Source organism: Poeciliopsis prolifica, unplaced genomic scaffold (genome assembly GCF_027474105.1).
Source record: "Poeciliopsis prolifica strain line A6 unplaced genomic scaffold, Auburn_PproV2 SCAFFOLD052, whole genome shotgun sequence".
Taxonomy (NCBI): Eukaryota; Metazoa; Chordata; class Actinopteri; order Cyprinodontiformes; family Poeciliidae; genus Poeciliopsis; species Poeciliopsis prolifica.
In genome coordinates this window covers 3,588,258-3,614,097 of record NW_026562427.1, presented here as the reverse complement: position 1 = coordinate 3,614,097, position 25,840 = coordinate 3,588,258, and the positions used below count along the sequence as shown (strand labels likewise).

General features: G+C 38.3%; 1 protein-coding gene across 1 annotated transcript in view; it reads left to right on the top strand.

The window, feature by feature from the left end:
• csmd2 (CUB and Sushi multiple domains 2) overlaps positions 1–25,840 on the top strand; it is a 222,725-nt gene that overhangs the window by 173,147 nt on the left and 23,738 nt on the right. The window contains exons 37-51 of the mRNA XM_055058804.1: positions 1,654–1,750; positions 2,122–2,226; positions 2,382–2,500; positions 4,801–4,870; positions 6,797–6,913; positions 7,083–7,292; positions 9,769–9,957; positions 12,134–12,311; positions 13,979–14,124; positions 14,221–14,301; positions 14,847–14,960; positions 20,450–20,638; positions 21,305–21,451; positions 24,072–24,260; positions 25,299–25,484. Coding sequence (XP_054914779.1) covers positions 1,654–1,750; positions 2,122–2,226; positions 2,382–2,500; positions 4,801–4,870; positions 6,797–6,913; positions 7,083–7,292; positions 9,769–9,957; positions 12,134–12,311; positions 13,979–14,124; positions 14,221–14,301; positions 14,847–14,960; positions 20,450–20,638; positions 21,305–21,451; positions 24,072–24,260; positions 25,299–25,484 — 2,137 coding nt within the window. The remainder of the gene's footprint in view (positions 1–1,653; positions 1,751–2,121; positions 2,227–2,381; positions 2,501–4,800; positions 4,871–6,796; positions 6,914–7,082; positions 7,293–9,768; positions 9,958–12,133; positions 12,312–13,978; positions 14,125–14,220; positions 14,302–14,846; positions 14,961–20,449; positions 20,639–21,304; positions 21,452–24,071; positions 24,261–25,298; positions 25,485–25,840) is intronic.

Here is a 25,840-nt window from a genome sequence, read left to right as displayed (position 1 = left end):
GTCACTGCTTCCTCAATTACCTCGGCTCTCTTTCCTGGGAGTTTACTCGGTTTGCATATTGTTATTCCGTTTGATTCGTTTGTGATGAAACCTTGCTGGAACTCGGGCCAGGTCCCGGCGGAGGCGCCTGCCGGAAAGTTTTTTAGCCCCGTGTTCCAGCCTTTGTGCTTAATGACCTCAGTGGCGTCCCTCAGCTATTAGCTCCCCCGTCCACAGCTCAGTGTCCTTGCAGGTCAAACACACGAGATGGGCCACAGGTCCACTTAGCATTCTGCTTCATTCACGGACCTCGCCAGAGCTCAGATTTTAAATCGAGCAAATGTCCGAACAGACGAGTTACTATGGTGACGCTTTGCACAAATTACAACACGAATAAAAATGCTCATGACTACAAGCTCTGTCCAGTTAAACACACGAGGTCTTACTTTGTTTTCATGCACACAGTAGCAGATGGCGCCCTGTTCCCTAATTGTTCCTTTTTTCACTTTCCTTGTGCTGGCCTCTCTCATTGTTGCACTCTTCTACCAGCGACTAGAAACACATTAGATTGGAGTGTCTTGAGCCAAAAGAGAACTTAGAGGAGCGAGGTGCCTTGTTGGCACATTTGCTGCGGCCCCCTAATGAAAGATCAATCTGTGATCTGCCTCGTCTCCCCAGGAACCCAGTGCACCAGAGCCCCTGCAGCCCCTTTAATTGGCTCATATCCGATCTATAACCATCACGGGCCGCTGAGGAAGGCAGAGGAGTGAGTGTGTGAGACGAACTGAAAGGAAGGCATGGAGGAAGTGTAAAAATGAGGGATGACACAGAGAACACTGCATGAGTGAATATACATTTTAAACCAATGTCCAAGGGTAAATTTGCGACAGCTGACACAGCATGGCTGATGTCAAACATCCATTTTAATCTATTGCTCGGGCAGTTTCACAAATTTTTGGTGGGCATGAAATTCAGTGAGAACCCATCAAATATAAGTTTAAATCCTTCTTCTGGGGGCAACTATTGTGAGCTGCGAGCCTGCAGTTTCCCTCAGACTGGGTACTTTTCATCATCCAAGACAGTTTTTAGTACCTTTATGCTCATTGTGCCTCTGTTGCATATCCCTATGTTGCATTTAATGGACCCTTAGTAATTCTTATTCAAAATTGAATGCTTAAAACTTTAACACAGCTCATCAATGTAGTTCTTAAAGAAAATGAGAAACTAGATACGCTCCCTTGTTAGATTTATTCAATTTCTTCCACAGGTCTAATTATCCGTATGATAATTACACAAGACTTGTGTGTTTAAAGCACTTATACGCAGTGATTTTGTTAGCCGCTCCTATAGTAAAGAGGAAATGGGGAAAAAAAAGATGGATTTCTTTTCTATTGTGGGATTTATTTATTTTTTGCCATTTTATGGTAAAAATGTTGTAGAAGCTGCATGTGTCCTGGTCTGAAAGTTAGAAAAGTTTTCAGCTAACTCACTTCTAAAACTTCTTCGCATACATTTTTTATTGAGTCTTAACCTCATTATTCTTTATCTGTAGCTTTTGCTAGTTGCTTCCTTTTTATTTATTTATGTATTTTTTTGAGGGTACCATTTCTGATCTACTCCCTGAATCCATTCATTCTTTTTAGTATTAAACTAGTGTTTACTTTCGTCTCCTAGATCCAAGTGATCAGCTTTGTCACGGAGCAGAATTGGGACTCACTGGAGGTCTTTGATGGAGGCGACAACACCGACACACTCCTCGGCAGCTTCTCAGGTTAAGCTAATTTTGTCTTTAGCTTGGTAAAAAAAAAAAAAAAACATTTACGTGACAGGCAAAATCATACTCCAGTCAAGTTTTACAACACACATACACTACTTCATGTTGTCTTTCACAATCCCAGGAAAATGCTCAAAAGTTTTCTTGCAACCTGAATACATGAGGAAAAGTTTACGATACACATACTGTTGCAAGGCAATCTATGCTTTATTTGGAGTCGGTTATGCATATAAATTCTCTACAAAAATAATCCCACTGACTGAAGTGAAAAAACTCTCTTTAGCTGTTTGCCAGTGACGCATGCAGTAAGTCATGGCATGCCTGTGGAGATTGCATTGCTGAATTCCACTATTAATCTTCTCTCCCAGGTACAACGGTCCCCGCTCTCCTCAACAGCACCTCAAACCAACTCTACCTTCACTTCTTCTCAGATATAAGCGTGTCTGCCGCCGGATTCAGGCTGGAATACAAAAGTAAGTAGAAACATAAGGCCAGCGTGTGCTAGTGTTGAAGTATACCTGCACTTATTTTCTAAGGTATTTTTCTTTTAAATATCTTATATGAATCGTAATTGTTTGACATATGATTTTTTTTCTTCGTTTTTTCTTTGTCTTCTTGGTCTCTTCAGCTGTCTCTCTGACCAGCTGCCCAGAACCTGTAGTTCCCATGAACGGCATCAAGATTGGGGAGCGTCTTCAGATGAATAACGTGGTGTCTTTTCACTGCGAACCTGGCTATACTCTCCAGGTAAACTCTTCTGCTTTCATATGGAGCTCAGTCGCAAATGACCCTCAAAACTGGCATTTTCAGTGTCATCGCTGTCAGGTTTGCTTTTGAGTTGTTTGTCGAAGCAGCAATGACATCTTTACAGTACTGTATAAATAAAAAATGTCCAAGGAATGTAACAGGAGAACTGGTCAAGGTTCTCATACATTTCAGGTTTTGTTCCCTCTACCTATCCATTTTGACCCATTTAAAGTTACTAACTGAATTTACATTTCGTTATGGTGAAAGTTTTCAATTTGATGTCTTACAACAATAAAAAAAAAAACCCTGATATTTATCAGATCCCTCAAGTAAATACCTAATTTTATAGAAAAAAAGGTTGTCATTATCAACTCAATCAATTCAAGTGTGAACACTGAGTATAATCTATTTAGGTGAGATCATGCAGTGCCAAGAAAACAAGTGAAAAACAAACTTCTTAGATCTCTTCGGTAAAACTTAATACCATCAGTGTGAAAAACCTGTATAGCGTCTGGAATAATGTCTTTAACACAAACAAATCATAAACTTCAAGAAAACCTTTCTGGGTCTCATACAGTACAGGAGTTATACTGATATTGTCTTATGCGTCTCAGTGACTCAGAACATACATTTTAATCCATAAGCAAAAGCCTGAAGAGAAAATGTCTTTGGAATTACCTCATCAGAGTCCAGCAGAAAAGTTTGTTTTTCAAACGTTGTGTCAGCATTTCAGCATTTCAGCTTGATGCTTTCCAAACTGTTTAATACACCATTTTGTTGTGCATCTGAGTTTTTCTTTTAATAGCACAGAGGGGTCATTAGCAAGGTTTTAATGGCTACATTGTAGGTTCTGGGAAACACAAAGGACCAGGATTAGGTCCTTCAGCTGTGGTTTTGAAAATAAAAGCTTTAACTTTAATTTGTCCAACCTAATTTTGAAGCACTTTTATTGTTTTTTGTCTTTTTTTCAAATTAGATTTAGTAGTCAGCTTTGCATTGTGCAATTGATTTTGTTTTCCCAAACCAGCATCGTTTTAACCCTTCACCTGGTTTTTAATGTTGCCACGTTACCAAGCTGTTTGCATCCTGCGTATATGACTGACAGTATCACAAGGCGGCAATGCACACAAGTTGTTTGCAATGAAGCAGCAAAGAAGAAGGTTGTGGTAGATTGCATTACCTTAGCAACAACTGCTGGGCATGGAGCCTCAAACAGCTTTTTGCAGTAAAAAGGAAAAAAAAAAACATCCAATGCTGAAAACCAAGTGAAAGAATAACTTTTAACTAAACTGAATAATTTAACTGAATAAATGGTAAACATGTGAATAAATAATTATCCCCAACATCAAAGGCAAGCCCTTTAAAATTCTTTTTTTTGTTTTTTTTGGGATATTGAGCAAAAACAGGATTTTGGTGTTTTACCACCAGCTCTGTCAGGGATAACATCAATGAGCTGAGAAATTGTATACCTCATCCATGATGTGCAGCATCAAAAGGAAGTTTTTCCAAAGCACCTTACATATTAACAAAATCCAGTTTTTAAAAATGATGAATTATTGCTCGGAGTTTCTTTGGCTGCAGATCTATTGCCTCATATTTTCATCTCTCCTGCTTCTTTAGGATTGTTGTCATCTTTTCTACTTTGCTGAGCTCCTTTTTTTTTTTTTTTTTACTTGAAGTATCATAAATTAGGAAGTTCTATTGTAATAAATGTTTTTCTTGGCTTTGATTACAAATCATTAAATCCGACTTTAAATCAGGAAGCATAGAGAGACAAAATGAAGGTATTATTCCTCAAGCTAAAGATTTTCCGAACATCTTGCGAACCCTTCCAGCAGCAGTAACCCGTTAAAAGAGATGTGGGAACGAGTATATTCCAGAAGTTCACAGACTTGAAGTATAGAGTCTCAACCTTTTGGGTTGCTGTAACAAGCACTTGATCTTAGTGTGACTACACACACATTTTCAGAAATGTCTGCAGAGGTCATGCTTCATCTCCTTTTGAAAGTGGAGCAGTATATATCTTTGTTGCAGAACTTTGAAAGGCAAATTTCAGAGAAAATTGTTAAGCCCATTCTACATAGCCACATTTTATTGGGTCTGTGATTTTTTCATATGTAAGCATCTCAAAAATACAGCTGAACCGGCAATATTTTGTAGCACTTCTGGTTGATATAGTCACATAGCCTCCTTCGATGGTCATCTGGAGAAGAGAAGCTGGCTCAAATAAGTACAGCCTCCAGTGAGTGACAGTTTCACTTATCTGTTTTTCCGTGTATTAACGCGGACTATCCTTGCAGGGGAATTCTCACATCAGCTGTATGCCTGGGACCGTCAGACGATGGAACTATCCTCCTCCTCTCTGTATCGGTAAAACTCTTTTGTCACTATAATCTGGTTTCACCAACTTCTCGCTCGTTGTGGCATGAAATAAATAGCATTGTAAAACTCAACTTTGTTGTTTTGAGTCAGAGCAGTTTGTTAAAATATTGAGCTTTGATCTTTTCCAATATTTTTGCAACTTTCCAATTGAAAACTCAACTCAAAAGTATCACCTACTTGTTAGGAAGGAAAATCATGCGTGTGTTTCAAATAAAAATCCGAAAAGTGTGACCTGCATTCATTTTTAGCTTCTCCTGTGGAAACAAAGATGATTGTTAGCATTGTTGGGAAGATGTATGGAGCTAAATACAAAGTAACTTTGAAAGAAAACCTTTCAGAGGCTATAAAACACTTAAAACAGGGGCGGATATTCAGTGTTCAGCAAAACACAATCAATAAAATTTAGCTCTTGTATCATTGTCTTTTTACTTCCTTTCCATGTTTCTTTTGGTGCTTTTGATAATCTGCTTAATCAAGATCAAGGATATAGGTTTGTCAGCCTTTAAATGGCAGATTTTGATATCTGTCTTAATGTGTTTTTGTCTTTTTTTCTGCCTTTCCTTCATCGTGTTCTGCCAAAAAAAAAAAAAAAAAACACATGCTAGAGATGGCCTTCCTCACACACACACGCACACACGCGTACACCTCCTCTTTTTAAAGCACTCAAAAGGTATAGAAATTGGTTTTTGTTTTGTTTTTTGCATTTGTACCTTCAAATGAATGTAGCATTTAACCTTGCAAAATTGAGTATATTCAATGAAAGAAAATGTATTAGGTTCTCACTCTCTTTTGCAAAGCGTCTCTGCCTGTGAAATAGCCTTGACAAATGAGCTGTGCTTATTGGAACAACCTACTATTGCCTAATTAGTTCCATCTCAACACTGATTGGATGAAACGGGAGGAAGATTCATCGTGTTTACAGGCATCAGCAGTTTTCTGATTACATCTGGCTCCTACAGGATAGCGTTTAACCCTGTACTTATTCTCTATCTGAGAATCACTGCCACAAGCACCCAATTTTCCTGTTTCTTTCTTCCCCCTCTGACGTCTGTACATTTTTTGTCCCATTTAATTCTTGATCTACTATATTGTATTTGCAGGGTTTTTTTTTTTTTTTTTTGTCTGTTATCTCCACAGAGATGGCTGAATGTTCATCCATTTTTTTTCCAAATTAATGTATTAATTTCGGGGCAGGATCTCAGAGCAGAAGATATTCCTGCTTGAGAATCCATGAAGTAATTAATTTTCACAGATGTTCTCATGAATGAAAAGTTGCTTCGTTCATAAGGGCAGTGTTCTGTTTTAATTAAAAATCTTATTTTATTTAATCTGACATAGAACTTTTGTTTATTTATTTTGCTTTTTTATTTACCATTCTTTTTTTTATTTTTATTTTTTATGTGACTGTGTTTCAGTGGTCTCCATAGATCTGCCCTCTAGACACAGTGGAGGGATTTGAGTTCCCTCCCCTGAATCCTGAAAACCCTAAAGCATACTGGTCTTAGCAAAGGGGTCAAGCAAAAAGACATTCAAGGATCTCGATGATACCTGTTGCAGCTTCGACCTAATCTCATATTAAAGAAGGACGATTGGCTTTAATATTTGTGTAATTTTGCCTCCAGTGTGCTTCGTTGTTTTAAATAGTTGATATTTCATTGCTTGTTCACTGATTGACAAGTGTGAGTGTTTGGTGCGCTCTTGCTGGAACAATTTTCCTGTGTGTAATCTATGCAACAAAGAGAAAGGCATTCAATTCAATTACTTATCAAAACACAACAGATTCTAACTTATACTGCCAAACAATTCACTTTGTTACACAGGAATGCATATGTATGCATTTAAATATTTTTTTTTTATTTAAATGGTTTATTTTTTGCGTTATGCTAATGAAATGTGTTGTCTGGACTCCGCCAGCACAATGTGGGGGAATCCGGGAGGATATGGAGGGGATGATTCTCAGTCCTGGTTTCCCTGGCAACTACCCTAGCAACAGTGATTGCACCTGGAGAATATACCTGCCAGTCGGTTACGGTGAGCATCATCAGAGACTTTCAGAGCATATCAAGTTGACTTTTTATGTACCTGCAGAAGACAAATGCGGTCATGCTCTACAAGTCATTCACATTAAAGATGATGTGCAATAGAACTGGGTTTCAGTTTCTAATTCCATAAAACTATTTTTCCACCCTATTTGTCCCAGGAGCCCACATACAGTTCCTTAACTTTTCAACGGAGGCCAACCATGACTTCCTAGAGATACGGAACGGGCCTCTTGAGACTAGTGCTGTGATTGGTCGATTCAGTGGCCAGGACGTCCCGCCACCTCTTCTCACTACTTCCCACGAGACCACAGTTTATTTCCACAGTGACCACTCGCAGAACAAACCAGGTTTCAGGTTCGAGTATCAAGGTAAGAACCCAAGCAAGAAGAAAATGATGTGGTCAAGGGGCTTACAAAAATTTAGATTTTTCTTGACAAAATGCAGGAACTGCTTCTTTCAAAGGGGCTAGTGGATTAATGAATAACCCAAAATAGCCATAATGAAGTTCACTCTGTCATCAAAGAATACAACTACAACGCCAAGGGATTCATATCTCTTAAAGCTATTTACATTTTGTGATGTTACACTTGGCTGTATTATTGAGTTTATGGAATAGACTAACACAAAGAAGAGCGTGATTGTAAAGTGGATGGAAAATGATAGTTTTCCAAACATTTCATGTTTGTTTAGATTCTGTAGTTCTTTCATAGCTTTGCAGGAAGAAAAGCGCTGAACCCTAATAATTGATTGACTTTTAAAAGGAACTATTTGCCATGGATTTTATTTAGGGATATCAGAGTTAGGGAGAGGTTGGTCTGTCACATTGACATTTTGATTTGTGATTAAAAGCATGGAAAAGTTTGGGGAAATTGCATAATTTCCCAAGGCTACATTGCTCATTTATATACAGTCATTCAGATAAACTTAGTTTATTTCTAAATTTATCTTAAAGTGGGGTCTAAGAAATAAGCACACTTAGTTGATTTTTCCATATGTACATTGGAAGAAAAAACTGTTGATCTGATGAGCGAAGGTATTGCTATGTGTAAATTAAAAGCTTTCCATTCATATCTCCATTAGGAAAATTGCCCTTATCTAAACATGCAACAGGCTACCAAAGTTTGTATTTTAATGAGTCAACAAGCGTGCCAGCAAATCGAAAGGTAGCATTGTTCATTTACATAATTATGTGCAAATTAGCATATAAATCAAGCTTTGTGTTTGCAAATTCCCTTTTTCTGCAGTATTTGCATGAGTTATCTTCCACAAAGGGAGGCTGCGATCCATAGAAATCAAATCCTTTAGTCATTTTTATATCCCTACCATCAAGGCTCACTGCCTGCTCTAGTCGCATATCCTGAAGTGGGAAAAGTGACAATTATTTACCTTCAGTACCTCCAGTAACTGCATCATACTCCTGCAGCACAATTCAAATGTGCCTCTTGTGGGTTTTTCCCCCCGCAAGCTCCCCTAGCTGAGGGGAAGAGTGAAGGAAAAGAGATTGGAACAACAATGATATATTGATGGGGAATTGGAAATGTAAAATACAGGTAGGGTGCATTGTATAAAAAAACAAAAGCAAACAGACTGGATGCCAGAGTGTGAACTCCAGCCATTTCTAAACCCACTAGAGTTTAGGAAGTTGTGCCATCTGCTTGATATGTTTTGGGATATAGTTCTCTCTAAAATGATTGTAACTAAAGAACTACTCTTTTTTTTAAATCTTTGCTGTACTCTGAAAACATTTGAGCTTAACTATGTGAGAAGAACAATAACAAAGTGAATATTAATCTTCTAATATTTTATGTGATCAAAGATTTTGGAACTGGTGACTATCAAGTGTTTATGTTCCCACGCTGGTGTCTTGAGGGAAAATGACACATTTTCAGCCCGAGTTAGGCTGTATTTGGGATTAAAGCTGACAAAATCATTGAGATTATGAGAAATTTGTTTATATGGCAAATGGTTTGCAATTCTATGTTTTTTATCAAGTCGAGGACTCCAAAGCAACCCCCTGCTCACAGAACAACTTCTAAAACTACTAAGTAAATACCGTCCTCTTTTTAATGCTTAAAGCAACTAACTTGACAAAATTAAGGACCATTGCAACAGTAGATTAGAATACAAAGTCAAAGAGACGAAAAATATGTGATGAGTTTACCTGGCTAGCATGTAGGCCAAAAAAAGAAAGTGGGGAAATGTGTAAAAAAAAAAGAAAACTATTCTGTGAAATCTCTAAGAACCTTGGTGATATACTGTACTTGAAAGATATACAAGATTAATAACTTTCCAATTCCTTATTTGTGTAGAGCGCTGCAGTTTTGTTAAAAAATGAAATGAATGCCCATTGAACTCATTTGTCCATGTGTCGAACACAGCATTACCACTGGTACAAACATAATACAGGAACTACTTTTTAAATGAGTGTATTTACTTAATGGATAGAGTCTTGTCATAGATTTTGGAATAGAGCTGAATTAAAAATGTTCTTTTCTCAGAGAACAAGAAATAGTCCTTTAGCCCTGCAGTTTTACATTGTTGCTTAATGGAAAGCTTTTGCATAAGACTTCAGAAAAAAAACAAAAAACTGGCAATACATTTTTAGCTAAATCATGTAATGACCAGATTTGGATTTGCCACTGAGATGTTGCTCGAACATCCTGCCTCATTCTGACACAGAGAGATTTCTACCACTGATGAAAAGATTCACATCAAAATAATTTGCAATTATCATCTCAAAACTTAACCTTAAAATAATCAATTTATTTTAAATTTAATATTTTTTTTTTGTTTAACTAAATACTACCATTTTTCCTTGCTTTTTTTTTTTTTTTTTTGCTACAGCGTATGAGCTACAGGAATGCCCCGACCCAGAACCTTTCCGTTATGGAGTGGTGGTCGGCGCAGGCTATAATGTGGGCCAGTCCATTTCCTTTGAGTGTCTGCCTGGATATCAATTGATGGGACATTCCATCCTCACCTGTGAGCATGGCACCACCCGCAACTGGGACCACCCATTTCCTCGCTGCGAAGGTAGGTCACAAAAAAAGAAAAAAAAGTCCTCCGACGCCGCCTTCGTAACATCGAACTAAGTTTTATTTATAAATGAAATGGTAAAATAATTCCAGACATGCATGAATGCAAGACTAACCTCATTACATGATAACTTCCTGTTAGGAATTTATTGAGCTCTTACATCATTAGTGTAAAATGCAGCCATGGAGATAATGATTACCTATTATGAATAATGTAATTACAGTGAGTTATTATCCCCTATTAATGAGGCAAAGTAGTCTTTAATGAAAATCAATACTGTGCTAAAGAGGAGTGGAGACAAATAAAAGATGAATAAAAGAGGATCTAAATTGAAAAGAAAAAGTAATCGGTGCTCTTTCTTTTGCTATGTCCTTGACACACATTCTCACGCTCCAGCTGTCGATTATTCAATAAGCCAGGCAAAATTACAGAAGGAGGTGAAAGCCTGGCCATGAAAGCGGGACTTCAAATAGGGGAACCGGAAGATAAATAGAAGCACACGCACACATATATATATATAAAGTTGCTCTGACTATATGCAATGTAGTTTTGTGTTCTGTTTTGTGCTTCTTTTAAAAGTAAAGGCATTGCAGTTTTAAGAGCTTCACTTGACCCTATAAGAGCAAAACCGGATCTTTCGTCCCCTCTCTGTTGTACTTGAATAGATTTCCTTTAACAGGACACAAATGCATTGATTTTGCCATCTCTGCTGCACTAACCTGCTTGTTGTTGCATTATTATTATTATAGCATGCTTGCTGTGTTCACCCAACCGACCTTTGGCATCTAATTTCCTCCTCTCTCACACTGGCTCTTTTTTTGCTCTTTCATTTTCATATATGGATATAAAAAGTTTTATATGCTTGAACAGAGCTAGTTCACTACAAATTTTGATTTGTTTTATTTTTCTCTCTCAAAACTTAAAAATGGAAAAGCAGAAAGAAGTTGGATTATAAAGACAATTAAGAAAAGGAAAAGTTTATCATACAAGCATTTCTGACTCTATCATATTTTGATGTGCTGCATTGATTTTGAACTTTTTTTTGTACTCGGATACTTGGATACTTGGATTTTGTACTCCACAACTTTAATATTTCCAGTTTTCACCTTGACCTTTTTCAGACATACCCTTGTTTTTACATTAGGCTCAAGTGTCTGTGTACTCAATGCATTGACCAGAGGGATTACTCCTCAAAGTGTTGAGATTCTAATCAATGGATCTGATCAATAGGTCATTTAAAATGTGATACAGAGGTGCCTACTAGCCCGTTGGACTAGAACCCCAAACAGTATATCTAGAACACACACATGAAACAGCGGGGGATGAAACACGAAACATCTTTGAGTTTATACATGCAGCAATCCGAGAGTGTGCCGTGAAGCTCAACACCCTGGCTGGCTTCCTGGAAGTGCCTGCACTGCTGCGATTATTATTCTGCCTGAATTTTCTCTCCCTCCCCCACCGCGGATATGAGGGACACCAGCGGGAATGTCAAGCAACTTTAAACCATTCACTTAGTTAGAACCACCCGAGTTTCAAAGGAATATTTTTAAAAAATGCCCAATTCCTCTGTATGTGGTTTAGAGGCTGTGTGCAGTGATTTCAACTAGTGTGTTTCTCTGTGGCTGTGTCAGTTTGTTACTTTTCTTTTTTGTTTTTGCCCCAAGATATCAATCCTCTGTGTACCTGGAGGTTCAAGTGTTGGCGGTCTTGACATTCTCATTCTGTTACAGCCTTTCTTGCAGTCTAAGTTAACACATCCATATACATCTACTCCTTATATTTATATATATATTTATATCTATATTAGTACAGGCACACATATAAGCACACAAGGAACTTGGCGCTTGCTAACACCCCCTCCCTCATCCTGCGCTCCTTCGCTACAGCCTCAATGGAAAAGGGTTGAGCCCTTATCTTTGCGAAACACTCCATCCAACTCCCCTCTTACTAAAAGGCTTTACTGGCTAATCTTTAGCTCATACAAGTGCCTGGGCAATAGACGAAGAGTGAGGTCGAGAGAGGAAGAGACACCGAGAAGGGAAGCAAAAGAGGTGGAGAGTGAAAAATCGCCACTTTCTGTTTATGTGCCTGCGTAGTTGTACAGTATTCCTGACCCGGTGCATTATGTAAATTTTATCTCCCCCTCTCCCCCTCCTCCATATTCTCTCAGTGCCTTGTGGTGGCAACATCACATCAGACAACAGGACCATCTTCTCCCCAGGATACCCGGAGGAGTACCCAAACTCAGCTGACTGCACCTGGCTCATTTCAGTGGCTCCTGGCTTTGGAATCAAACTCAATTTCACTCTGCTTCAGGTTCATGGGCCGCATGACTTCATAACTGTCTGGTAAGAAATGATAGAAGTATACAGACATTTCAGGGATGACGTATTTGGTATATTGTGGCTATAATAGCTACAAATGCCAAATATTTGCTCAATTTCTGAGATCTTTTTTTTTTTTTAAAGCTGCTTTGAGCTGTAAAAGTGATTTCAAGCCATTTTCTTTTTTTTTTTTTGGTGAACTATGTAGTTCTTATCACAAGTGGTCAAAACGTATTTATACTAGGAGCAAGTTAAATGTCTCACCACTTTTCTGAGTTCTCTGAACTCATTACTTACTGATACTAAAAATAGCTAACTTTGAGTTGTACCAACAAGGTCCACACTGAAGAGTGTTGTGATGATCTCAACCTGGGATTACTCATGCATGATGCTTTAAGTGACCGTAAAAAAATGGATATGTCAAAATGCTTCCTGTACAATCATTAATCAGATCAAGCAAAGCTGAAAATTGGTCAGTTCCACCTTGTAGTTTCTCTTTTCATTTACATTTAATGTTGTTTTCTATATGCAGTTTATTTGTGGGAAATAAATGTCCAAGAGGTTTTGGTGTTGCACTTAATTTCTTGATTAGCTACCTGTGATATGACATTTATAAACTCTGGATGAAATATCAGATGAATAAGTGGTGCATGGCTATTTTCATATGAAAAATGTGCTCATTTGTCAGGAATTTTGGATGACTGATTTTTGTCCTCATGCCTGGCTGATATTCAGACAGATAATTCTTCCTTTCATTGTTTGCAAAAGGCTTGACCTGCCATATTTAACACCAGAGGCAGGATTTTACATGCATGGCGGTTTCCGGTCTTGATTCATCCCCACTCCCCCGCAAAAGCATCCAAAAGTCCCAGCTCTCATGGAGACCAGAGATGTTACTGCCAGTGACCCAGGAAGCTGAACGACCACACAAATTGCTCACAATGTCTGGGCTGACATCTGTTTATTATTTGTATTCATTTTTTTGATCATGGAGGGTTTCATGGAGGTCAAACTCCAAAGACCTGACAGAATGACCATTCTCATTGTTGTCTTTTTCCCTGTCAGTGGCACCAGTTGCAATCTTTCTCAAAAAAGTTCCAGGAGAGTCGCGGTGCAGACTATCACATTCCCCACTTCCAGTTAACGTTGCTGTGTATCTATTCACCGAACCACTGAGCCAAGGAAATGGGCCCCATAATGGTGGCTTGGCTAGACTGCTGTCAGGCAGCATTCCCTAGCCAGTCGTTTCCAGAGCTGCTTGTAATCTCCCATGCCCAGTCTGACAGCCAAAGACAGATGGTTTTTAAGCTGAATGGTTGTGGCTGGAATCTGGGAACTGGCTTAATTGGCCATGCCCACACCAGGGGACTGCCAAGTCAGGGCCACCGCTTCCAGAGGCACTCCCTTTGGACGTCTGTTAACAGGAGCAACGCAACCCAGACCTGTCGTTCCACTCGTATCTGTAATATTTACCTTATTCTGTCCTATTAATCTGAAGCAAGCCAGTGAAATGTGTTTGCGTTTAAAGAAGAGTCAGGCTTTGTGAGACAGATGAAAGCTTAATAATAATAATCTGTCGTGCGGTGTACTCTGGCTTCTTTGTCGGACCCTTTGCACATTTTTAAGGTGCTCTTTTGTGTGCTGCTGTTTCAGGTGTTTGAGGGTCTACCTGTGATATTTCTTCTCTTTAGGGATGGTCCGCAGGAGACAACTCGAAAACTAGGTGTCTTCACAGACGGAGAGCCTAATGACCCACCCAGTAGCACATCCAATCAGGTGCTGATTCGATTCCGCAGCAACACGGAGAAGGGCGGATTATTCCGGATTAGCTATCAAGGTATGGAAATGATCTTATTATATTCAAGAATTTCTGAATAATAATTCTGAATAATCTGTGTTTTCACTCCTTTCAAATCTGCTCCATTGCATAAAGCTTACAGACTTCAGTACTGCCTGCCTCCGCCCATCATTCCTAATGCAGAGATCCTGATGGCAAGCAAAGAATTCAAAATCGGTAGGTGGAAATACTGTCACCTAAATTTCATAGAATGCATGTACAGAGGCAGACACATAATCACTGATATCTCGCCGCAGCTGTCATTTCAGATTGGATTTGGCGTCATTGTGATTTGGGAAAGTGTTGCATTCTGAACCTTTAATCCCAAAGGGAAATAACATCCTGGCATTAACCATTTAAATTGCTTTAGGTTGAGTGAAACTTCCTATCATTTATATTACATGGAGAAGAATGGGAGAAAATAATCAGAACGGGGGATGTGGGACCATTGCTTATAACATATTTCTGTTGTCTTCTGTTAAAATAGAGATGATGTTTGATTATCTCTTTATTTTCATGCCTGTGTGATTACTTGTTATTCTGAACTACATACGCTCCATCCATTGGGAGTTTATTATTATGGTAATTTGTTTCTGCAAATGGTAATTTTCCTCCTTTCTGAGGGAGACCCAGGAATTGCACTATGCTAGGATTGGATTTTGTTGTACCCACCACCTGCACATCTCTGAATTTACCTCCTTCCTTTCCACCTCTCTGATCAGGTGATATAGTTCGCTACAGATGTCTCCCAGGCTACCAGTTAAGTGGAAATAGCATCCTGACATGTCGACTAGGAACACACTTAGAGTTTGAAGGCCCCCCACCGTCATGTGATGGTAAGTGATGGTGTGCAACTCTGAAATGTACAACAGCTCTGCCTTTTTAATCTGTCTGGATGATCATTTGCACCCCATTTGTAACATAATCTAGAGCTTTGGTCTTGTAATCTTCTAGGTAAGATAATTTATTTAGCATTTTCATTTCCTTTCAACAAGTGTTAATGCAGACTCTAACACTGAATGTTATTGTAAACCCTTGGAGTATAACAGAGAAAGGATGAGTTCTAATAGTTTACCGTCAACATGGTAAAATAAAAAAAAAAAGCTTGCAAACTCTCAGAATCACTTTAGGACACCCCCAATCTATATTCAGTTTCAAACGATTGAAATATAATCAATAAATGCCAGAGAACCTGCAGTGTTGAAGAAGACTGGTTTAAAAGTTAACAGGTCTGTCTTGATAGGAAAAACTTGACATTGATGTAAAAACTCTCAACTGGAATGTTGCGACACTTGTTGAGACGGCCATCATCTACTGATTGAGGTTTTTTGTGTATTTATTTTTAATAGTGCTTTGTCTTATCAGACTGGAGCATTAGGCTGTGTTTCGCCATCTTTCTGCCCTCCAAGGGGGATCTGTTGTCGTGATGCAGCACAGGCACCACATTTCTTTGTAGATACCAATTCTTTGGCTTTTGCTCGAGTCCCAGGAGGTTAGGGATGGCTCCTTTAGAGAATGCTACAAATATGGTGGTCCCAAAGGATTCCCCTGCACCCCATGCACAGCCTTAGATTAATACCATCTGTTGTATAAAATGCATCTTTGGGAGTGTCGAGGGGTTTCTCTGCTTTTTTTTTTTTTTTTTTTTTTTAACTTCACAAGATCACAATCGCATACATCTTTTCTGTTCTTGTGGTGATTTTCACACACTAAATGCTTCTTGTCTCTCCCTGCTGGGTAGTAGTAGAAGAGTGAATTTGTGTGTCCTTTGGTCTTGATAACAACTATAACTTACAAGTACCATTTAAATGCTACACATTAGGAGTAAAATAGACAGAAAACATGAAGTGAAAAGATACAGAAAAAACCCAGTGAACAAAAAAGAAAGTATAAAATCTATCTTGACATAAAAACTGGAGTTTATGTGATTTCCAATTTCCTCCAAGTTCTTTTTGTGTCTTACCCTTGGATATTTGAACCTGCTAAAGTTCAAGCTTGATATAACCCTGAGCATCATGTATTACCTTGTAGATTCCCTGACATTTCCCAATTATTTATTATTATTATTATTATTAGTCCTTTGAGAGATAAAGGGTAGCATCGTAAGGTTAAGGTTTTTGGAAGCAGAAAACAAAGAGAAAGAGGATAAAAGAAGTATCAGAACAGTATGAGTCAGCCCTGGATGAGCTGGCCCTCAAAAAGTAAAAGGCTGTTCTTTTCGAGAAAAGGTGGAGAAGTCGCCAGAAATGTAGTGCATAAGGAAAGAATAGGACTGGAGTTTAAAGGTAGGTGAGAAAGAGGGCCGTCAGACACTTAGTTGGAGGGCAGTGAAGAGACGACATGCACAGCTCATTGAAATGCAGGGGACATGTTGGGTGCAGCTGCACCTATCAAATCACCACTTCTAGCTCTGACAGGCACAACCATTTCTGCCCATCTAGGGGCATCCAGCTACTCCACCCCCACAAACACCACCTCACAGATTTTACACACTATATACTGCCGGCCTACACAGCGCATGTTATCATTTAGTGATTGTCTTTCAGATAACCAGTCAGTTCTGTATTCTTAGCACTGATATACCCACTCATCCTGACTCACGAGCATCAGACATCTGTTCTTGCATAACACATGTACCCTTTATATATCCAATTTTTTTCCACTTTGAAATTTGTTGCTGTCTGAGGCTCTTTTGGAAAAAAAAAAAAATAAATAAATATATATAACAATGTCATGCATACCTGGTTACAGTTGGGTGTCTGTCTAAATCCAGATCTGTCTTTTTCTCTCCCTGACTTTTCTGTTCATCAAAGTAGTGGTATACAGACACATAAATACACTTAAAAAGGAATACTTTCAACCTATAAGTTTAAAACATACTTACTTCTTTTGATTTGAATCATACCATTAATTTAAAAAAAAAGTTATTATTTCAGTTATTCAACTACATAACAGTAGCAACCAAAGTTTTCATCACAGTAAGGGACATACTTTTAGGCCATTTATTTTTATTCATTTTGATGACTAAAGAAAGCCTAAAAGAAGCAAACGTAAAACCAACTGAAAAAAAAATAAGAAAATGTTTGGTTCCCAGCAATCATGGGGAAAACGTCTGACTTGACAATTGTCCATCAGTCAGCCACTGGTGTCTTTAGCAGGAGGGTTAAGACCATAAAAGGTAGTTGAGTGGAGCGCTGCATGTAAGTCTGTTAACTGAAAGTCAAGTGAAGGTAAAATGTATGGTTGTAAAAGGAGTGTGAAACAAAACTTCTTCATGAATTTATGACAGAATTCAGATTCACAAGGTGTGAACTCCAATGGTTCAAAACCTATCCCACAGAAATAGTTTGGGCTGTAACAGTTGCATGATGTGTGTTAACCCAGTCCTGAAACACACAAGAGGAAAAGCATTTTGTCATCGCTTCTTTAAGAACCCAAAACACACTGATGTTCTCCACGGCATGCTGCATTCATGCAGTAATTCACTGAACACCAATCAAGTAGTGATTTCACAGATTTAATTTTGAACATGCAATATAACTATTAAAATTAACTGAAATAATTGCTTTCAACATATTACTTTGTGTGTGATGATTCCATAAAATATATGAGCCATGTTTTGAATTGACTATGAAAAATAACTATTTTTAGTGATTTTTATTTGCACTTTATTTGAGTTTGCTGTCTTGTATAAGATCCACTGCCCATTACATTTATTCATGAGCTGGACCTCACAGTATACAGAACTGTGATATATGGTCAACTTTTGTTGTTGTTGTTGAAAACAGCACCGTTTTCCATTTTTGATATTTTTGGTAAAAACCTGCTTCCTCCACAAGAATGGTTTTACAATATCAATGCAACATTAAACGTTATTTTTCAAACTTTCTTCTCCCTGCTGTTTTAGTGTTCATCTAAATGTATTCCTTCTGACACTTTATGAATCTTATGTCCCATCCCCGACTCCGAGTTGTTTTCCGTCTCGACCCAGCCTAATGTTTATGTTGTCCTCAGTTGCCCCTGATTAAATGCCATGCCGAGTAAAATCCAGTTGAATGGAGATAAAAATCAGCATTTGTGCGTATCCATTAACAGAATGTGCATCTATTATTCACAGTGTTTTGTTTCAAAATTGCTAAGTATTAAAAAGTGACCCTGGATTTGCACTCTCAGCTACATCTTTTGTCAGCTCCAAGACAAAGCAAATGTAACCTTAAACTCACTGGTGCTTCCTGAAAGGTCACTGTCCACACATTTCTCCCCAGTGAGTTAATTGTTTAATGAACTTTACGTCTGTATTTTATCTTCTACCTCCAAATCCAAGAGGTTTTATTAATATTGATAAAACCTTTTCTAAGACATATCTAGCTTTTTTTTTTTAAGTTATAAGACATACCTGACTTGGTAAATGTATTTTCAGTCTGAGCAGTTCACTGATACTGAAGAATGAAACCAATAAAAATCTAATTTCAGTTTCTGCATTGATAAGTGTTATACTTACGGTTGGTTGTCACACATTTTTAGGTAATAACTTTTAATTGCATCATAAATTTTTTGTCCTTCCTTTGGATGAATTTTAGGTTTGGATAGTGTTACCTGACATTAGATTTTGTATCTTAGGGGTTGGTTCTTGAACAAGAACATTGAGTTTTTCTCACTTTAATAAGACTGGTAAGTGGTGAGAGCTCCTTTACCTTCAGGCAAAAGAGGCTTAGGTATTCAAACATTGCCTCACAGTGGGGACATTTACATCCCTCAATAGATTTTCTCCAGTCTTGTTTGATAAACACTTTAATCCACGTCTTGGCACATTAACTTTGAGGTAGTTTTACTCTCTTTCTAAAACTTTATGGATTTATTTTTTTCTCTGATTTTATTTGTTATAACCACTTTTGGTCTTTTAAAACGTTTACCGTTCCGCACTTCACTGTGAACTTAATTATATGCCACTGGGATGTGATGTACTAGACACACACAAAGTAGCTTATAATTATGCCGCTTCATTTTTCTAAAACATATTCCCTTATGTTTTATTTACTATCTGGATTAATGCAGACGTTTTGTGATGAGCTCAGGTGTGTGTAAAAGAACCTCAGCGGACAGTTACCATCTTTGAGACCAAGAAAAACACCAGATGTGCTGTTAAACAATATCCCAAAATTTGAGCATGTTTTAGATCACTTCACTTATCCTAAAATGAAAATTACTTAGCATACCTGCAAACCTACCAAGATAAGGTTGTCCACTGAAACAGACAATAATGACAAGAGCAAGATTGACCATACAAGCAGCCAGGATGGAAAATTGTGCTAAAATTTGAACAATTTTTTTTTTTATTTTGAGCTCTTGGTAGGCTACATGTGCCCACCGATATACACTTTTCATATTATATGTATTTGTATTTTATATTTGTGCACAATTTTACTTTGACCTAATTCATAAAACACTATGGAATTTTAAGTTTGTTTGGAAAATGAGAAGAAATAAAAATGATCTGAAAACAAATCCCAATGCTAGAATCATTATGCATCATGAGAAATGCATACTAATTTCTTCTCTTCATTGTGGAATATTTCACAATCTATCATTGCCAGTGCCAGGTGGATACAGTAAAAAAAAAAAAAAAAAAAAAAAAAAACCTCAACAATAGTTGAGTATCACATTGTCTCACTATAACAGTGAGACACATTCTTTGATGCTATAGCTTGTTTTGGGTAGCACCAACCTAATGGCAGATAATGCCATTGTTTTCTTACAGCACTGCAACAAAAACAGATCAGATAGGAACATGGCCGAAACACGACTGAAAAGTCTAGAAAATGTCGAAGGATTTTGAGGAGATGAATTCTGGCAACAGGAAGGAAATGTGATGAGGGGAACGATCTAGTGTGCCCAGATGTGCCACAGCAATAGCGCTTCAAGGCTGACGTGAGACTTACCCCGCCAACTTAGCTTCACATCTGTTTTGTTGACAATGGGCAAAGAGGTGAATATGCTCATAGCGAGTCAATGATATTAAACATAAGCTGTTTAGTAGTCCGAGTTAGCATGCATTGAGTTTGTTTTCCTGTGACAGCACCCAGACGTGAATGACAATTAGCCTTAGCCATGCTTTTAGTTACATTGAATTTCTCTGCAGCCTCAATGTGAACCTAAACAGTCCAATTTATGCTTCAAGGTAAATTGAATTCACTAAAATGAACGAACAATCACTCGACGTGATCTGCAATTATAAAACAATGCTGGCAAAACATAAACAGGATCATTATCTCAATGCTTCAAAATAATAGCTCCTTTTGTCTCGCTCTCTCTTTCCTCTCCCCAGTGACATGTCCAATGAATGAGGTGCTGACGGCTTCCACAGGCGTCATTATGAGCCAGTCACCAGGCACCGGCTTTCCTCATTTCGAGTCTTGCTCCTGGGTTGTTAAAGTGGAGCCCGGCTACAACATCACCTTCACTATCGAACACTTTCAAACCAGCCGTCAGTTTGATGAGCTTGAAGTCTTTGATGGTGGGTCTTGTCACTCTGTCTACAATTTAATCTCATTGACGTTTATGATCTATATCGTTCTCTGAAAAAACTTTCTTAATGTCCATAGTGTTGCGTAAATACTTCTTTTCCCTCAGAAAACCACAGTTAAAGGCTAAATAAACCAAGGCAGCTAAATAAACTGTCTCTAACAAAGCTATCTGCCTCCACTAACAGAAAATCACACACAGTTCCCCTTTCATGGTGGCAGAACATCTGCATCTGCCTTGTACATTTGAATTTGATTAGAGGCAAAGTCAGCAACTCTGCCCGGCAGCTCTGAGAAAATGGTGGTGGGATACACAGCGGCGATGCTGATTAGTACTTTTTATCTTCTGCCGACTGGAGAGGAACAGGCAATTGTTAACCTTGAGGCTGCTAAGCCAATTATGGTCTGCAGTCGTCTCTCTCTCTCTCTCTCTCTCTCTCTCTCTCTCTCTCTCTCTCTCTCTCTCTCTTTTTTCCCACAGTTAAGAGTTCAACAAACTTTTCATTTGCAACTTGACACAATTCATAAAAAATGAAGTATTTCAAGATTTTGAAAAATCTTGATCTACTGGATGACAGATCCAGACTTTTGTAGTTTGTTTTTTCTTCTTTCAGCTTTCTGAAACTTTAATTGTGGTTTGTCGTCATATCTTCATCCAGGTCCATCCAGACAGAGCCCGCTTCTTATTACCCTCAGTGGTAATTATTCCAGCCCGCTGAGCATCACGAGCTCCAGTAACAAAGTCTACCTGCACTGGTCTTTTGATCACACCACCAGCCACAAAGGCTTCCGCATCCGTTATTCAGGTAAGGGACAGACATTCCAGAACACTGCCTCATCACGCCATGATCGATTTGCCGCGCGGAAGCTATTTCGGACTCGTCATTTTTAGGGCCTTGTTGTGAGTTTGATCTCATTAGTCGCGTGTTTAATTTACTTTTCCTTTAAGACCGACATCTGGGCTGCCAACTGTGCCATAGAAAGCCAAAAATATGACCCAGCTCTGTCAGAGCCTAATGGGTGCAGCAGGCATCTGCACAGACATCTTGCCGCATGCCAAGACCTAGGAATTAGCAAGCGCGGTTTCATGCATTGCTTGTTGCTTATTACTCCTCCGTTTTGTCCTGCTCCCATGAAGGATTTGTTCGTATACGACACCTGCATAACTTGCTGTGAATTATGACTGTGTAAATATTTAAAAGGCTCCCCCTGTTCTGTATCAACACCACTCAGCCAGATTGACTAATTGTCTCTCTCCTCCCTTTGGTGGAGCTTTCTTTCTCCCCAGCCGGATGTTCTGTCATCTCTCTCTTCTGCTTTTTCTCCTGCCTCCTTCACTTTTTAATTGTTTGTTTCTAAGACTGACGGTTTTCATCGTGACAGATTAAATGACAGACTAAGTGATCCCTGAGAACCCAGAAGTTACCATGGTCAATATGGAATTGCCTTCTGGTGTGGGAAGAAGAAGAAGAAGAAAAAAAAAAAAACAGATGGCACTGATACATTCAATAAATTCAGCTATGCTACTCATCAATCCGCATTTCCTCTCCAAGGGCAAACCTTCCATTAACGACTTGCAGCAGTGTCTTGTTGCAACTCGCGCGCTCGGTTTTCTACAGTTATTTTCTGTCAATTTCAACTATCACTGTTTCTATCTCTCTGTTTAGGTACATTCATTTTCTCCATCACTTCAATCAACTTTGAGTCAGCCTGACCTTGTCCGCTCAATCTTTCTTTCTGCTGTTGTTTATCTATTTCAATTTAGTCACCACTCTCTGCAGTCAAAGTTATTCAAAGTTGCAGGGCTGATTGCAGAAAAGGCAACTGCTGTTCTGTCTCATGCAAGAGAAAGGAAAGGAAAATAAAAAAAAACAACAAAAAAACAGATGGGCCAATGATTGAGACACCTGCTGGCATTTATTGGTACCTCAGGTGAAGATGTGAAAAAAAAGGCGAACAAATGTTGAGAGAAGCACTTGTTATTGGTACCTGTGCTGCTAATGCTTATTTATTTTTTATTTATTTTTACAACTGTGTTTGGCCATGTTTGGGGAGAATTTAATCTTTACCCATGGCCATGTAAGTTTTAGATATGGAGAACCATTACTGTGTTCATTGTCTATGTTTTGATAATAATCTTATCGAAAGACCAAATGGCAACGCACTGGTGGTTTATTCATAATTCTATGTACTCTAAAGTTTCCGGAACATTTTTTAAAAAAATGCTACAGTATTATAAATCCCCTCCCTTTCTTAGCTCTAGCAGTTGGCATGCCAGTGCTTTTTCACATGTTCTTAATATGTTTTGATTTGTTGTCAAAAGGTTCAATCGATCTGACCGAAGTAAATTCTTTCAGTCTAAGTTTCAGTGGAAGTTGGCAAACTCGTTTACCAGCTAATGATAAAGAAAAAAACGTCTTTACCATCTGGTCTTGCGGATGGTTTTGGTTGTGTAATAATTAAAAATAAAATTGTTGCTTGCTTTTATTCATATGGGCATCTTTGGGGGCATTGAGAATTTGCACTTTGTTCACAGCGTGAACAGTAGGCATTTCAAGAACACTCTTAAATCATTTGCTAAATTGCTACAAATGCACTTAATCCATCTACTGTTGATCTTTTCAGAAAAAAATACAATAAACACAAGTATCACACTCTCAGTCCCCTGAAAGAGTGTTAAAATCTTTTCCTCTGAAAAACATCATATACTGTTAAAATATGTTTTATAGTCATAACTAAACATCTATATTTGGCTTAGTATTTTAACACTATTGGGTATTTTCTTTGGTTATATATTTGATGTTTTAAAAAAATGCAATATTTTAAATTGTCGCTGCAACATGAGAGCTGTAAAATGGCGAATTTGCATTTTTATTGAAATTTGATGTTCTCATAATAATTTTCCACCCATACTGAACACAGCCTTCTCTTCTCATTACACAGTATTTGCAGAGTCTGTGTTCTGTTACCGTCTTTCTGCAGCTGACGTGTTGCGCTGCCCCTTATTGGGAAATCTGCTAAATTCCACTTGGGCTCGTGAATCTTCGTGATCCATTTTGGCACCATTTGCGATGACAAATGATTATTGCCGTTACCAGTTTAACCAAAGTCAGATACTTTGTTCCCATTATTATGTATCCATCACTTTTATGATCCTTATCCACAGCTGCTGACAAACACTCATTTTGCTTTGCAGAACATTAGTTTTCAATAATCAATTTTCCTCATCTCGAGGCAGCAGTGTTTGCTGTAACCTTTCCCTCAGCACAAGAGCAAGTCGCAATAGAGATCTTTGGCTCTGTCAATAAATGGGTATTCATTATTCATCCTCTCAACAACTTCTTACATCACCTTGCATCATTGTTTTTTTTTTAACATGTCACTTTTTTGTGATGATATAATGTGTATTTACTTCTTTTTCCATAGCACCGTACTGCAGCCCTCCTAATAACCCAGTAAATGGGACAGTACACAGCCTAACTGGGTCCAAGTTGGGCAGTACTTTACGCTTCAACTGCGACCAGGGCTTTCGACTTATTGGTCAGACCAGCGCCACGTGCACCCGGACAGCGCAGGGTATCCATCAGTGGAATGCCCCAGTACCTCTTTGTCAAGGTGAAGACCTCTACCATGCACTGTCAGCACTAGACATAGATCAGAGACTGGATGTTTTTCTTTTTATATTTTTTCTTATCATGTCAGTCAAATCTCTTTGCAGGGATTCATTAGAGTAGGATATTTTATCATTTGAATACACATCATTTCAGGATCTGATCAATACATTATGAAATGTCACTTGATGACCTCAAGTGGATTATATCACTTATATCCTGTCTGGCATACTGAACAGAATATCACTGCAAATCCACTTTGTGAGCAGCATCTCTCAGGTTTCAACTGATTGAGGGGAAAAAGTCTTACAGAATCCTTTTGCTGCAGATCAAAGGGTGATTGCGGTTGACAGCGTGGCATCACTAGCAGCTCCTCAGCCTAAGGCATACCTCCAGGAAGTTTACGACACCACTTTTTTGTCCTTTTTAAAGATTCAGTGGAAACTTAGTGACATTTCAATTACTAGCTTTTAGCCCTTTTGTCATACTTCACATATATACTTTTTAGAAGTAGTCATTTGTGGGGGTCCAGAGATTTTATTTGGTCATAAAGAAGATTTAAACTTTTGGTGAAAAATATCTCAAAATAATAATGACTATATGTCAGATAATAACATTTCTTGTTAAATTTAGTTTTAAAAATGATGGCACTGTGTTATTTTAATTGCTTACAAGTACTTTAAATGATTGCTTTTAAATCAAATATTAAAGCATGTAATCTAAAAATGTAGTCCCACTATTTGTTTTCAAGCAAGCACTCACTATTAGAGCAAACATTGAGCATGCATCCACAGTTCCATAACAGGTGTATTCATCTATAAACATTATTTATTCTCTGCCAACTTTGATTGTTTACCGTTGTGCGAATTTTGTTCCATGCTAATGTGCGCAGCACATCCATGCCTTCTGTGAATGTTTTTGAGAACTCAGCACTTTGCATACAAGGATGACAAGTTCATTTTCCTGTATTTTATTTCCTCTTACTATTTTTTTATATTGTATTAAATCTTACTCAACTACCTTTCCATATTTTATTTCATAGTCATGTCCTGTGGGATGCCTGTTGCCCCTGTCAACGGCAGCATTGTCGGCCAAGACTTCTCTCTTGGGGCCAGGGTCACTTACCAGTGTAATCCAGGGTTTCGGCTTGCTGGTCCTCTCACCACCTCAGTGGTCTGTCAAGAATCTGGGCGGTGGAGCTCCATTGAGGCCCCTCCAAGATGCCTTCGTGAGTATTTCCTGAGACTCAGAATCTAAAGAGACTCAGAAAAAAAAAAAGTCACGAAATCTTCAGAAACATGGGAACCGCAGGTGCATTTGACGCTAATACAGGTTCATTTTATAATGAATCCGATAAGAATCTCACTGTGAATTAGTTTTCCATAAGCTCAAATGGAAGGGAGGTAATAATTAGTTCACCGACTATTTTGTGCATTTTTTAACTCTTAAAACATGTGCTTATCTTAGACATTTTGAGAAAACAGTCCAAGTGTCTTCAAGGCCAACACTTAGTGTAATGGTAAACATTTCACTGCTAGAGAAACTCCTTTTGCCATGCTAAGCCAACTTAACATCCATCATCAC